A 16,151-nucleotide genomic window follows, 5' to 3' on the forward strand; every position below is an offset into this window, starting at 1 on the left:
AAAAAAAACCCTCTGGGGTCTTTGGGGCCTTCCTGTTCTGTTGTCCGCAGGCCGGGGGCTCCCGCGCAGGCCGGGAGCTCGCACGCACGCCTGTATGATCTTCTTGATGATGCTCTGTATTCTATTTGCTAGTACCTTATTCAGGATATTTGCATCTATATTCATTAAGGAGATTGGCCTGTAGTTCTCTTTTTTAGTTGCATCTGTCCCTGGTTTGGGAATCAAAGTGATACTTGCCTCCAGGAATGAATTTGGAAGTATTGCTTCCATTTTAATTTCACTGAAAAGTTTGAAGAGTAATGGCAGTAGTTCTTTTCTGTATGTCTTGTAAAAGTCAGCAGTGAATCCATCAGGACCTGGACTTTTCTTTTTTGGTAAACTTTTAATTACATTTTCAATTTCACTGGTTGTAATTGGGGTATTTACAATGTTTTTATCTTCTTTGTTCAACATTGATAATTCATAAGTATCTAGAAATCTGTCTATTTCTTCTGTGTTTTCCATTTTAGTAGAGTACAAGTTCTCAAAGTAGGTTTTGACTGTCCTCTGGATTTCTGTTCGATCTATTGTGACTTCACCATTTTCATTCCTAATTTCATGGATCTGAGCCTTTTCCCCCCATTTTTGATAGGGTTAGCTAAGGGTTTATCAATTTTATTTATTCTTTCAAAAAACCAACTATTCAATTCTTTTATTTTTTGTATTGTTTTCTTAGTTTCTACTGCATTGATTTTTGCTCTTTGTACTTTCTTCTCTTTTTGAGTTTTGGCTTTTTCTTGCTCCTGTTTTTCTAGGAGTCTAAGATTCATCATTAAGTTGTTTATTTGAGCTCTCTTGTGTTTTCTTAGTGTGGGCATTCAGTGCTATGAATTTTCCACATAGAACTGCTTTCATTATGTCCCTTAGATTCCTGTATGTTGTATTGGCATTTTCATTTATTTGTAAAAACTGTTTGATTTCTTCTTTAATTTCCTTTGTGATCCATCGATTGTTCAGGAGAGTGTTGTTCAACTTCCATGTATTTGTGAAGTTCCTATGGTTTCTTGTGCTATTGAGCTCCAAATTGATTGCAGTATGATCTGATAATATACAGGGAATAACTTCAGTTCTTTTGGATTTATTCAAACCTGTTCTGTGAGCTAGTCTGTGATCTACCTTGGAGAATGACTCATGTGCAGCTGAAAAGAATGTATATTCTGATTTTGTGGGGTGGAACACTCTGTAGACATCTATTAAATCCATGTTTTCAAAAGTATGGTTCAGTTCTAGTATTTCATTGTTGATTTTTTGCCTAGATGATCTATTTTTGAAAGTGGGGTTTTAAGATCCCCCACTACAGTTGTATTAGTGCTTATTCAGTTTTTCATATTTCTTAATATTTCTTTTATATAGTTGGTTCATTAATATTTGGTGCATATATGTTTATTATTGTCAACTCTTCCCCTTTAATTGTTCCCTTTAGAAGAATGTAGTCACCTTCTTTGTGGCTTTTACTCAGTTTTGGTTTGTAATTTACTTTGTCTGTGAATAAGATTGGTACCCCTACTTTTTTCTGGGCTCCTGTTGCATGGAGAATTGTTTTCCATCCTTTCAGTTTCAGCCTATGGGCTTCTTGTTGCACTAGGTGTGTTTCTTGTATACAACATATTTTTGGATTTTGCTTCTTAATCCAATCTGCTAGTCGATTTCTCCTTATTGGTAAGTTGAGGCCCTTGACATTGATGGTTATAACTGATATGTACTGACTTATTATTGTGATTGTATTGTCCTTTTGTTGACTCTTTTTACTTTTTCCCCCTCTCCTTTTAGTTTCTTGCCTTGAGCATTTGATTTGCTCTGTTGGGCCTCATGGTGTTGTTACTGTCATTGTCTTTTTCTAGGATATTGTTTAGTATTGCTTGTAGTGGTGGTTCGGTATTCATGTACTTTCTCTGGTGTTCTTTGTCATGAAAGTGTCTTATTTCCCCATCCATTTTGAAAGCGAGATTTGGCCTGGGTTGGAGGTTGTTTTATTTTAGGGCTTGAAATACCTCAGTCCAGTCTCTCCTTGACGTGAGGATTTGTGTTGAAAAATCTGCTGTGATTCTGATGGGCTTTCCTTTGCATGTGATTTGTTTCTTTTCTCTTACTGCTTATAGTATTTTGTTCTTCTGTTGCGTTTCTGGCATGTTGATTATTATAAGTCTAGGTGTAGATTTTTTTTTTTGATTGTGCCTAGTTGGGGTCCTATATGCTTCACTTATCTGAATGTCAAATTCTTCCCCTCTGTTTGGGAAGTTTTCTGTCATTAATTCTGTGAACAGCTTTTTTTTTTTTTTTTTTGTTTACCAGAGATCTAACTCAGGTCCTTGCACTTGCGAGGCAGTCGCCAGAACCACTGAGCTAAATCCCTGGCCCATCTTTTTAAAGTCATTTGTATTTTCTCATGCTACTTCTTGGATTCCTATCAGTCTTATGTTATTCTTCTTTTTGTCATCTAGGAGTTGTTGGATTGATTTCTCATGAACCCCTACTGTTTTTAGGAGACCTCTCTTTTCAGGGTCACTGACTGTAATCCTATCTTCTATATCTGAGATTCTATCTTCACAATCTTTTATTGTATTGTGTACACTTTCAATGGAGTGTTTAATCTGCTGGATATCTGTTTGAGTCTGTTTTATGGATTCCCCTTCTTTCATATGTTGGGCATTTATTGGTTCCATTTCTTTCTTATGCTGGCCCTTCATGGCTTCTATCATGGTCCTGAGCTCATCTATTTTTTTGTCAGTTTCTGTTGTAGAGTCTCAAATCATGACTTTCATTTTGCTCACCATCTCTATGGTTATCTGGGAATTTATTTCTGTTTTGAATTTTTCTAGAGCCTGATTGATGTGTTTTGCTACTTCCTTTCCTTTGAGTTCAGGGCATACTGGTAGTTTACTCTCAGCCTTTTCATCCTCATTTGCCCTACTGTTTGCCATTGGTAAACTGGACGTCTGTGTTTGTATCTTGCTTAAATTCTTTCTTATCTTTATTTTTGTTGTTGATCTATCCTTGGTTTAATCTCTGGGTTATCACCCAAATCTTCATGATATAGTTGTGCTCTAGTTTCTGGGTCTCTACTAAACTGTAGACATTCTCATCTTCATAACCTCAGAGAAAACAGCTCATCAAATCAACCACAATCATTTATCCCAACTGATACAATCAGCAACACAATATTATCAAGCACAACTTGGAAACTGACCACGTGTGGTAGTCACTAGTCTATCACCCTTAAACCATGTGAATTAACTTGAAATCAAGAAGCAGTCCAAAACATGTCTGCAGTGCACAAACTTTTCAATATAGTATATTTACCATTTAGGATGTGGGCTCAGGCAGAGGTAGGATGCAAGACCCCTTATCTCAGGTAGCTGATGGCAGAACCCCACGATGCAGACTGACCTTGGACTGCAAGGCCCAGATTGAATTTCCCAACCTCTGAATGGTTGAACTCCACACAGTTGTACTACAGGTTTCCCATGCCCTTTCTTTAAAGATGTTCAAAGTTGTGAACTCAGAAAAATACCCTTTATGACAACCTCTGCCTCTTCAGAGTGGGTCCAATGACTGGCACAATCAGGCCGTCTGAGAGGGTGTGGGGGTGTTCAGTGTTGCCCGTGCAGCTACCTTCCTGGTGCTGGAGCAATGGCTGTGGCCCAGCAGGGGAGGGCGGGGCTAGCCGATCCGAGGTCTGGGCCCAAGCAGGCCCCCCTGGTGCTGGAGTGATGGCAGTTGCCTGGCAGGGGAGGGTGGGGCTAATAATTTTATTTTTAACCATACTGTGGAAATGAACTTGTAAGTTCATTTGGTGAAGTTTTAGATTAGCTATAATTTTGCCTGATGTTTGCAGGTGACCATCTCCAATTTGAAATACTGAAGTCCAGAATACCCCCAAATCTAAAACTTTATGAGTGCTAATTGGGTACCACAAGTAGAAAATTCCAGACCTAATCTAATGTGATAGGATATACTCAGGATGCAGCTGCAATAAAAATATTGTAGAAAATTTTATGCTAAACACTCCCCAAAATATGTAAATAAATAAATAACACACGCACACACACACACACACATATCCCAAAATCTGAAAAACTAAAATATCTATAATATTTCTTGCCTTAAGGATTTAGATAAAGGATATTTAACCTCTAACATATTATTAAATAGAGTTGTACATGGTGGTGTACACCTGTAACCTCAGCATTCAGGAGGCTGAGGCAAAAGGATTGTGAGCTCCAGGCCATCCTCAAGTGAAGCATTGTCTCAAAAGATGTGGAACAAAACCAAGAACCTGAATATTCCTAAGTAATTACAATTTCAGAAAATGTAATTGTTACAATGAAACTTTCTAAAGAAGATTAATAAATTGATTTGTATATAAATATCACATGTGAATACATACAAATTTAGCCCAGTGAATGTTGTAGAACATTATAGACTCTCAATATAATTTCATAGAGATGCCAATTAAAATTTGAAATCCAGGATTTTTACTTTTTACATTAATATAACTGAACTTCAACTGTATAGCCTATACAGTCTTCTGAATCCTTGGTTCTTCTGAAGTATTATTTATTGAATAACAAGAGCTGCAATTGCAGCTTCTTTGGCACATAAGTTTTATTAAATCAGATGGAACTATATTTACATTCAGAGGCACAGCATTTGAACACTGTATGTGCATGAGAATTCACAACTGATAAAGCATTACACAACAGACCCAGCAGGTAGAAATGCTATAAAACTATTTCTTAGTCTTTAAAAACCTGTGCCCTTTTCAGTAGCATAAAAATCCCCTATACTTTTTATACTTTATAAATAAACTATTTATGACAAATGTACATGATGATCAGAATGTATTTTTTCTATACTGTCTCCTGGATATTTTGATATAGCTCTGGGGATGTTACTGGTTACTTAGCTCAGTACTATGACTTTGCTATCTCAATCTGAATGGATTGGGGAAAAATACCCTGCTATGTTGAAAGCAGTGTGAGTATTCATCTTTTTGGGCCCAAGTTGGGAATAGATTACTTCATCCAAAGTTCCTACTATGTGCAAAATACTATACCAGAAACCACAGAGGAAACAGCTATCTGAGCTGTTAACCTAGTCCACTTATAGTTTCATAAAATAAATAAGACATGTATAATAACAAGGCATTCGTAACTGCAACAACCACAACAACAACAACAACAACAAAAACCATTTAACTGTAATAAGATCTTCAGTCAGATCTCCATCTCCATGGGTTCCTTGTCTGTGGATTCAACCAACCATAGATTGAAAATATTTAAAAATCACATCTGTACTGAACATGTACATATTTTTTCTTGTTATTCCCTAAACAATGCACCATTTTCATATCATTTACTTTGCATTGATTATTATAAGTCACTGAGAAATAAAGTATATAGGAGAATAGCATAAGTTCTATGTGAATGTTATGTAATTTTCAATAAAAGATAAGCATCTTCAGATTTTGGTCTTCAGGAAGGATCCTGGAACCAATTCCCCATGGATACTTAGAAATGGGTGTACACAGCTATGATGAAAAATTTGTTATGGAAGTCCCAGAAGTAAAGATCTGTAGATTCAGGACTTAAAAACAATACCTAATTCCTCCTCTGTTGTGATTTTAAGCATGTAGGGAAGAGAATTGAGGAAAGGCTTCATGGAGGAGGTAGACTCTGATGTTCAGAAGGTGGAGCTTTTCGTCAGGGAGGATGATTTCGCTAGTCAGGTATTTTAAGTGGTAACAAAAAGGGGATTACACCTGGAGCACAGAGGGGCCTGCACCTTATCAGACCTTGAGCATCAAGCTGACGAGTCTGGCTTTAGCCTGTCATTCATCCAGGTAATTCAGGAAGATGTTAAGGGGATAGCATATTGGTGGATCTATGGAGTTTCTCTTCGTGCAAGAGTGCCTTTCATGCCACAGTGGGTAGCATGAAGAAACATGGATAAGAGGAAACTGAAGCATAAGATGGAAGAAGAGACTATACCTGGATGATATCAGTCCTTTTCATGATTCAGAAATGAATATACAACCAACTGAAAAATCTTCTAGATGGGGTAACTAAACCATTCTTAGAGATTATGAATGTGAGGGAGCTGAAGCCTTCCTTTCTATTAAAGATGGACAAAGATTTTTTACTCCAATTACATCCATGTGCTGCATAATGAGGTTTGGTCAAGAAGAACACAATAATATAGTAGTGGTTCAATAAAATTATAATGGAGCTAAACTGTTCCTATTGTGTAGTGACATAATAGCCACTGTAAATTGATGCACAATTCATTACTCACATGTCTGTGATGACCCATTTGTGTAAACAAACCTACTACACTGCCAGTCATATAAAAGTATAGCACAGAAAAGTATGTACCACACATAGTACTTGATAATAAATGAGTATTTGCTAATTTATGTGTTTAATATACTTTTGTCATTATTTTAGAGTGTATTCTTTCTACTTATTAACAGACAAGTTTACTGTAAACAGTATGTTACATTAGCCTGTCTGCAGCCTCATATACCTAGTTTTTACAATGTCTCTTTATGACATCAAGAGGCCATGCTGAGTGATTGACCTACACCATCTAGTTTTATGTAAGTAGTCTAGGGTGTTCACTCAATGCAATTGCCATGTATCTCTTATAAGGTATCACATTGTTTAATGATGAGGGACTATTAATGCCAGTGACCTTGATGCTGAGACCTGGCAATTGATAAGTTATGAGTAGTTACAAAAATAAACAATAAGCCTTGCAAGATTGTAGGTTATTAAGTAGAATAGCTTGTGATAGATTAGCCTCCTTTTCTTTTTTCATTAGGATTTTCTTTTTCTTTTGGACAAGAGACGATATTATCATTATCAATGTTTCAGAAACATGATTGAAAATGTTTCTTCTCTTATGTACTCAGCTCTTGTGGACAAGCAAGGGACATATAGGCATTGGAGTGCTGATCAGGTAGGAGCATTATGGAAGTGTCAGGTGTTACCTCCCTATGGCACTGGAGACTGCTATGTTGTTTCCTGCCCACTTATTGATAATATTATTATCAGCCAAACAAATGATGAGATGAAAGACACTCTTGGCTCTTCAAAGATAATATGAAAAGAAAATGCATTATACATATTTTATATGAAAAATTAAGGACAGAACCCAAAAGTTTTAAAACAGGATAAAACAATGCAGTCAGACCAGTAAGATGAAGTTTGAGAGATGTACTTTTATGGTCACACCCACGGGTGCTAAAAGCCAGTTACAAGTATGTAGGATTGAGACCAGGTAGTTGAGGATAGTTTGCATGTTAGCTTGATAGTTTGCATGTTAAGTTTGAATATCTAAAGATCTTTTCAGAGACTTTTGGATTACAGATTTTCAGGTTAGAGATGCTCAATCAGCCAAGGTTGCTGGGAAATCTGAAAAAGTAAGAAATTAGAAACATTGGTTCAAATGGTACTCAACCTGCACTTTAGCATTTTAACTGATGATGTTGAATTAGCCTATGTCCAGAAAGGATAATCTCTCTGAGTTTGTAGCTAGAAAGATAACTGAAAATGCAAGTCTTGGTTCCATACCAGTCTTGATTATGCAGGAAGAACTAAAGTATTATGTACAGCTTTGACTTCAGATTCCCTATGTCTATAGTTAGAGGAAAGCTGCTTCCAGATTGGGAGTTTCAAAAGCTTCTCTAACAAATGGGAGATTCTGAGATTCTTAATAAGAAGAATAGGATTGGGGAAGAGGGGAACATAAAACTCTTTACCAATTCCAAGTCTTATCCAGTGGAAAAAGGATGTATTTTTCTGCTCTAGAGAGGCAGAATTTGCCCACAGTGCCCTTCACAGGGGCGCCAGGGTGAATTATTTGGCCCTTGCACCAGAGGAAGCCATACAGAAAACTATTAAATATTATATTGGCTATAGACCTAAAGGATACTTAAATTCATTTCAGAAATAGAATATAACTAATGGGCTTTTTTTCCTCAGGGCGGAAAATATACCATTTGCCTTTAAGAACACTGTTCATATCTTTTTTTATAATGATATATGTGATCCCTGTGAATGCTACATGCTTTGCCCCAGGAAAACGTGCCTCAACTGGGGGTTTGCAGATTTGCTTCACATATTTTGTTTAGTTACAATCTGATTTTACAGATTTGAACTTTTATCATGCTTTTTATATAGGAAATATGCATATCCTCCTAGGGGAGTATGTTAGTCACATTCTTTGTTGCTGGGACACAACACCTGACACCCACATTTTAAAGAAGAGTTTTATTTTGCCTTACAATTTGTAGAGGTTTCTTTTTAGCCCATAGTCTGCTGGCTCCAAGGCAGGGTGGAAAAACAGAATGGCATGCCAGAGGAAAAGATACTCATGTTATGGTGACCAGAAAGCAGAGAGGAGGGAGGTCCTGGGAAGGGAGATAAACCTTGCCAGCTCACAACACTGGTGACCTTCCTCTTTTGACCAGATTCCACATCCTAACAATAAGACGTTCAAAAAGCCTGTGAGCACATGAGGCTCTTGGGATCATCTAGATATCACAGAGACTTTAGAATGAAATCTAGATCCAGAAATAACCTCTTTTTTCATAGTTACTTTGTGACTGTCTTCTGGCAAAATGATGGGATTGGATGTGGGGTCAACTAAAAAGGGAACGTTACAGGAAACATTATCTCCTATATTCAATTTTATCTTCTGTAGCTGAAGTCTGTTTTAAGATTGGCTTTGGAATGTAAAAGATAAAGATGTAATATGTACATATACCAACTTCTCCTTGATAAAGTCTTCATTATGTATTGCAAATGTGCTAAAAAAAAAAAAAGAAAATTGCCTATGTGTTGTGTGAGCTTTTTCTCTGGTTTCTTGTTTTACTTTTCTGCTCTCATTCTTTTCCTTTTTTATTAGTATATTACATAATGATTACCTTCCTTCTGGGAGGGATGGTATGTGTACATGGCACATCGTAATTATTTTTTCAACCCTGTCTTTCAGCCTTCTCTCCATCTCTTGATCTCCTCATTTGAGAAAAATCTATTTCCTGTTATCTTTATTTTGCTCTGTATTTATATTTTGGGTTTCTCATCCAAGAGCAACTATGTGATGTTTGAGCTTGTGTGTATGATTTATTTCATGTAACATTGTGGTCTCAAGGTACATCTATTTTCCTCCAAATGACTCAGATTTATCCTATATGGCAGAGCAGTACTCTGCTGTATATAATTACCATATTTTCTTTACCCAGTAATCTTTTGATGGGCATACAGGCTATTCTGTCCCCATTCTTAAAATTATACCTATTTTTATTTTCCAATGTGATATGTAGGATTTCATTCAGTAGAAACTATTCTTTTTTGGGCATGGGGATTTAGCTCAGTGGTTCTGCTGCCTGCCTTGCAAGCACAAGGACCCAAGTTTGATCCCTGCTACAAAAACAAAACAAACAAACAAACAAAAACGTTCTTTTTCACATCTCCCTCTTTCTGTTTCTGCCCTTTCTCTGCCACTTAGATGTGTAGCTTCAGGAATGTTACTTTCTTCATTCTTTTTTCTGTTTTTTCTCAGTTCTCTTATGTGGAAGTGTAACAAAAAAGAAAAAAAGTAAGAGAATGTGAAGATTCATCTGTGGAGGCTATTACAAATACCATGTTGCTTAAATATTAAATTTAAGTTGTGTATTTTTCCATTTTGTTGATGACATGCCATAGCACAGAGTAGGTAAATTATCAAGAAAAGAAATTTATTTTGACTCACAGTTCTGACCCATGATTGAGGAGCTGCATCTAGTAATATCTTCTTGTTGGCAGAGTACTAAGGTGACTTGGGGCATCACATGGTGAGAGACAGGGTGTGTGAATGTTTGTGTTCTGGTTACCCTCCTCCCTTTTCCTAAAAAACCACCAGGATTCCATCATGGGGCCTCAACCTGCTGACCTTATTTAATCCTAATTATACTACCCATAGTGGCTTAAATTTATATCCTCTTAATACTTCAAATTGGAAATTAAATTCTGATATGGATTTCATTGGGGACAAGTGATAGCATATTGTACAGTTATAATTTTAAAATTAAAATTCAAAAATATAGGGACCATGGTGAGCCAACCCTCGTCCCTGCCCTCGCCCTGACCATGGGAGTGCAGACTGGTGCAACCACTATGGAAATCAATATGGAGATACCTCAAAGAGCTGGGACTAGAGGTTCCATTTGACCCAGATATCCCTCTGCTGGGTATCTTTCCAAAATAATTAAAAGAATCATAACAGTGATATATGCTCACCCATGTTTATAGCGGCACAGTTTGTAATGACTAAAACTTGGAAACAGCCCATTTGCCCATCAGTTGGAGACTGGATAAATAAGATGTGGTTTTTCTATAACATGTAGTACTACTCAGCCATAAAGAATGAGAAACTAGAGTCATTCATAGGAAAATGAATACATATTGAGGCCATACTTTTAAGAGAAATAATAAGACCCACATGCATAAATACTGAATAGTTTCTCTGGTGTGAAAAACTAAAAGTGTAAATAAGATCCAAATGGTATAATTTACAATGTGAAATAGAAAGAAAAGGGCTAAAGGTGTAGGCGAAGTGGGAAGAGTAGGGGAAAGGAAATAAGGAAAAAGAAAAAAATATGAGAAAATGAAAAAATGGAAACAAAGTTTTTGTAAATAGCAAAGGGTGGAGGGGGTGAAGGGAGGGCAGGGGTATGGGGTAAAAATGAGAACCAAGACCTGGCATGTAAACATGTAAAGGTAGAAGTTCCCAGTGATGAATGTAACTGTACCATATACCTAAAATGTACCAATAAACTCAATGAGAAAAAAAAACATATCTAGGTATAGACAATTATACTAAAATCCTAGAAGGTTCTACTTTTCTATCCCCTTACCAATAAGCACAATTACTGTTTACTGATGGAGACAAAGAGGGCTTATGATGAAATCCTTTAAAAATTAAAATACAGTTTCTTCTAGCAAGACACTATATACCAGTTTGTTTTCTAGCAATCATGTTTTGCCTTGTGATTTGTGATGCTCTGCTTTTGTTTATTTCTGCTGAGCAGAATTTCTTTCTCTCACCCTTGACTGTTCAAACTAAAGAAAGCTTTTGGCTTTATGTTTACCCTTCTGTGGATGGCCCATATTTGTTTAATTTCTTTCTCTCCTTGACTTTCTGGGACACAAAATTCTTTTAAATGAATGTCTTATTGATTTGGCTGCTTGCTATTTGTGCCCAGAGAACGTGTGCACAGTAATTTTAAGGGAAACATGTCCAAAATTGAATGAAGAAACAAGGAGGAATATAGAGATTTCTCTCTGGGTCAGGAAGCTGAGGCTGGGAGCAGGGATCAACCCCTTTATTGAGAACTGTGTTGGGTCGTACTGTACTTGGGTTGCTACTGGTTTACTGAAGACAGGTGTGAAAGAAGGCGAAGGAGGGAAAGAATGTGAAGTTCAAAGGATGTGGACCACAAGTGAGATGTGGAAAGAACAGAAGAACAGTGGCAGGAAGGAAAGTCCTTATGTGCATGTACGTGTGTGTGTTTTCCCCATAATTACAAGGATATGAGGAAGGGTATGCGAAGATCTACACCAGGGTATAGGTGTATCTTAGGGTGAGGGGGACAAGGGACAAATAAGAGGTTTTTTAAAAAGCCTGACCTCCCTTCCAGCTTTTTGGAAAGGATCTCATTTAGGTTTAAAAAACTACCTGCATTTTGGAAAAGTAGGAGGCTAAGAAGGAGAAGGGCTCTGGAGTATCTGCAACATACTTGGGCTGAGTTCTTGGGTGTTTAATTATACAGATGTCTGCCTTTCTTCATGAAGGATGTATTCCAAGATCCCAGTTGATGCCAGGAACTGTGTATAGTACCAAACCCAGGTCTCTTGGTTTCTATTTATACTTACCTATTATAAATTAGGTACTGGAGGAGATTAACAGTGACTACTAATCATATCTCAATAATGCCTTTAGCTGTTTTTTTTTTTTAAGTCCAGCATCCACTGGCATTTTGGGAGGAAATTAGGCCAGTAATTTACAGAACATCCCTCAGTTTAAATCTGTCTAATTGTTTCCTCATGATTAAATTCAGGCTGATCATTTATGGCAAGCGATGTGAGCCATGGAGAACTGCCTGGCAACTGTGGCACTTGATATCAATTTCCATTATGTTAACTTTGATCATTTAGTTGAGATGCCGTCTACCAGATTTCTGCATTATAAAAATAATATTTTCTTTTTGTTGGAAATAAAATAATTTGAGGGATGATACTTTCAGATTCTGTGAATATCCTATTCCACAATTATTTTTCATGCCATGTTTCTACTGTCTATTGGTGTCCCTTGCCGAGATAATTATTATTCTTGTGACTACAAGATAGTAATTTTTCAAATTCTGTAATTTTTCTACATTAATGGATATTTTTATCTGAAGATGAACCTTGCCTTCTCCATCTTTTAAAATCAGGATCATTATGGACTCTTGGATTTCTAAAATTTAAAATAATAACTTGCATTTATAATTCATTGCTAACATTCATCATTTTCATGTTCCAGTTTTTCCATATTTGGCCAGCAGGAGCCCATATCTGAAAGGTTTTTGAAAAATTGCTGAGTGGATGAAATAGTATGGAATTGAGGAATACATCTGTATGTTTACTGTGCCTTTTTCTCCTGAGCATCTATTTGTCAATCTAACATGAATGTATTCCTGTTTTTCTCTAGGTCTCATGGATTAATTGGCTCTCATTCAGCAGGAACCTAACAGATAAATCCTTCTGTTGTGTATCAAGACAATGTTTGCAAAAATGATTAAAGCTGTGTTGCAATGTGACATTGTCAGAGGAGGACAAGCAGCTTGAAAATTTCCTATTAGCTCTATTGCAGCTTGAAGGAAGCCCCTTTCCATTAACTAAGACTGCATGGCCAGCAGGCCCCCTCCAAAGGATTGACTATGAGCATTCCTGTGGCTCCTAAGAAATCATGTTTCAATCAGTTGCAGGACAACAGAAATGGAGCAAAAAACAACGAGAGCATTCTAAGTCTGGGAGATACAAATGCCAATCAAATCATGTTGGAGGTCAGCTCTCCTCTGGATGAGTCCAAGACATGTGACCTGACTGATGAAATTGGAAATGCAAATTCAAGTGGGCTAGAACACTATTCCCACTTTCAGATGGACCCTCACCAACTTCAGGGCTTTAGGAGAGGGTCTCAGGCTGGCTCTACAAGCTTGAAAGATTTTCAACTTTCTCCTGCTTTCTCTAGGGGACCACAAGAAGATTGTGCCATGGAGAGAGGTATTGATATCTTACAGACTCCTCGAAGTGCCCAGGGGCCAAGCCTGTCAAGTTGGAGGAATATGATAGGTGAAGTCAATTCAGAAGTGTTGGCTAAAAAGGATGTTGAAGTTAACCGGCATGTTCCAAAGGACAAATTGGCCAAGACCCTTGACAATGAAGAGTTGAGAAGGCATTCTTTGGAAAGAGCATGCAGCTCTGCAGCTGTAGCTAGTAGCTTGCCCCCACATCGTCCACAGCTTGCAAGGCCTGATGCCCCTGAGCCATGGGTTCCTGTACCCAGGGATGGGGAGGAGCTGCAGAGGACACTGGCTGACCACTCTTCAGGGACAGCTTTTCCTTCAGCTTACAGTACTTCAGAGGGAAAAAGTGTGCATCCTCCTAAACCATCTACCTCAGAAGCCAGGAAGACCACCCCCTCAGAGGCCCAGATGGAGGGGGGACATAAACTGAATATTTACAATGAGCACAAGTCACATCCTGCCCATCCTGAACCTGCTCTGAATTTAACTTTGGTGTCAAAGGAAATCCTGAGTTATTCTGAAGCACAATTAGGTCAGAGAAAGGGGCAGCCAAAGCTGGAACTGAAATATGTTCAATTCAGGACGGGGCAGGAGCTAAAGTCAAACCACACAGGTGATCTGGGATGTCACAAGGAAAAGAAAATGTCAGCCCTAGAAAGAAAGGAACCATGTGGGGAAGCACACCAAGAAGTCACCATTGCCATTAGTGGTCCATCAGACAATATCTGCCATCATCTTGGAGTGGACAGAGGTAACATTGAGGAGACAGGAGTCAATGTAGGTGTGGAGGAATCTCTCCAGACTACCCTCAAACAGGTCCCTGCTTCCTTGGAAGTGGCTGGTAATCAGCTAACTGGCAGAATGTCACAAAGCACAGGAAGTAAATTGGATGAAATGACATCCAGCAACTTTTCACAAGATGTTGGCTATGTAGCCATTGTTCCTAATGGCCTGCCTGAAATCAAGCCCTCAGATGTCAGTGAGGAAAGAAGGAGGCTGGATTTTGGGAAAAGAGATGATACTGTGGTGTTGATATCAGATCCTTCTGTGAAAGAGAGCAAAACTGAGGTCCTTGAGTCTCTGGATCTTCAAAGCAGAAGCCTAGAAGTGGAAGAAAGCAAAGATACTGCAACACCTGTGGCTGAACCTAGGAACCTTCCAGAAAATGCAGCCAAGACTGATATTACTCCATCTAGAGCAGACTCATTTCTCAATACCCCAGCTACCCTCCACCCAGACATGACTGTGAACATGACCCACCAGCCTACACTACCTAGTAGCATTTTCCAGGACCCTGATGTGTTCAGTGTGGACACAGGATCACCCTCACTGGTCCCACCCTCCACTGACAGTGTGCAACTGTTGCACACATACCCCAAAGTGCCTGACAAGGACATCTTCTCCAGTGGGATCCCAAAGCCTTTTGTCACACATTCCAAGGGCACACCTTCCTTGCAGGAAGAAATGGAGAAACATCAGGTAGAAAAAATGGAAGATAGAACAGACACAAAGCCCATCATTATGCCCAAGCCCAAGCATGTGAGGCCCAAGATCATCACCTACATCCGGAGGAATCCACAGGCCCTGGGCCCGGTGGACACTTCACTGGTTTCTGTGGGTCTTCCCTATGCTCCGCCCACATGTAGCATTCCCCTACCCCAGGAGGACAGGGTAGCAAGTGGTGACCTTAAGACATCTGCCAACCTCTATGAGAAATTCAAGCCAGACTTGCAGAAACCCAGGGTCTTCAGTTCTGGATTGATGGTGTCTGGGATCAAGCCTCCAGGACATCATTTCAGTCAAATGAGTGAGAAGTTTTTACAGGAGGTAAGGACATGGGATTGGGATAATATCTATGAATTGGGTGTTCAGTGACTTCTAAAAACAAACTATGCTCTTTATGGAAACTATAGTTGTTAACAGATATGTTTGTACAGAAGTCAGTGTTACTGACTGGAAGAGTTGTGTAAAGCAGTGGGCATTTTAGAATTGATGGTCCTAATAGATTGACCACATCTAAGGCAACCAATTTAAATTTCACTCAGTATAATATATGTAAAATTAAATAAGTATGTAATTGGCCTTTATGTTTAAATGTGTGAGCATAATTATTGTATGATCCAGGTCAAAGCAAGGAAGAATCCAAAGTAGATATATTTTTCAAATGGATCCAACTTATTCTCTAATGGGGAGTATTTCCTTTTTGGGAGACTCTTGTATTCATACTTGTGAAGAACATAGTGACTGAGCAGAAAAATAATATGCTAGGCACAGGCTGTTTATTATCAGTAAATATAATTACTACTAACACTTAGTTGAGTGCTTACTGTGTATTGAGTGCACGTAATACATAACATATAATCATCAGTCTTCATTAATCTGTAGAGTCACTCTCTGAAGGTTGATACTGTATACATTTCATACATGAAGAAATGTACTGGGGAAGTTGAAGTTACCCACCTAACATCATAAAACATACAGCATGGAGATTCTCACTCAGGCTTGGGCTGTTCAGCTACACTGTGCTGTAAGATTCGTCTCCTGTCCTGGGGTGGTTGGTTCTAAGGAAGGCACATAAGATCAGCTTTTCACTGATGGCCTCTGGGACATGAAGTGGAACCTATAGTATGGCTCAGCCTTTCAGATATGCTCAGTTTAGCTCCATTGCCTATCTGCTCTGGTCCCCTTTCCCTCTCCTCTCATTCTGCTGCTGTACTCATTCTGCTTGGAATGTTCATCTCCCATTTATCTGAATGGCTCTTTCCCTCACTTTCCCTCA

The 16,151-nt window shown here is 38.4% G+C and overlaps 1 protein-coding gene across 3 annotated transcripts in view; it reads left to right on the top strand.

Moving 5' to 3' along the window:
• Mtus2 (microtubule associated scaffold protein 2) overlaps positions 1-16,151 on the top strand; it is a 665,483-nt gene that overhangs the window by 205,612 nt on the left and 443,720 nt on the right. For all 3 annotated transcript variants that reach the window (XM_033759933.1, XM_010623851.2, XM_033759934.1), the window contains one exon: positions 12,775-15,199. In XM_033759933.1, the coding sequence (XP_033615824.1) occupies positions 13,004-15,199 (2,196 nt within the window). In that variant the 5' untranslated portion in view covers positions 12,775-13,003. The remainder of the gene's footprint in view (positions 1-12,774; positions 15,200-16,151) is intronic.

This window comes from Fukomys damarensis, unplaced genomic scaffold (assembly GCF_012274545.1).
Source record: "Fukomys damarensis isolate Sample0158 unplaced genomic scaffold, DMR_v1.0_HiC HiC_scaffold_38, whole genome shotgun sequence".
NCBI lineage: Eukaryota > Metazoa > Chordata > Mammalia > Rodentia > Bathyergidae > Fukomys > Fukomys damarensis.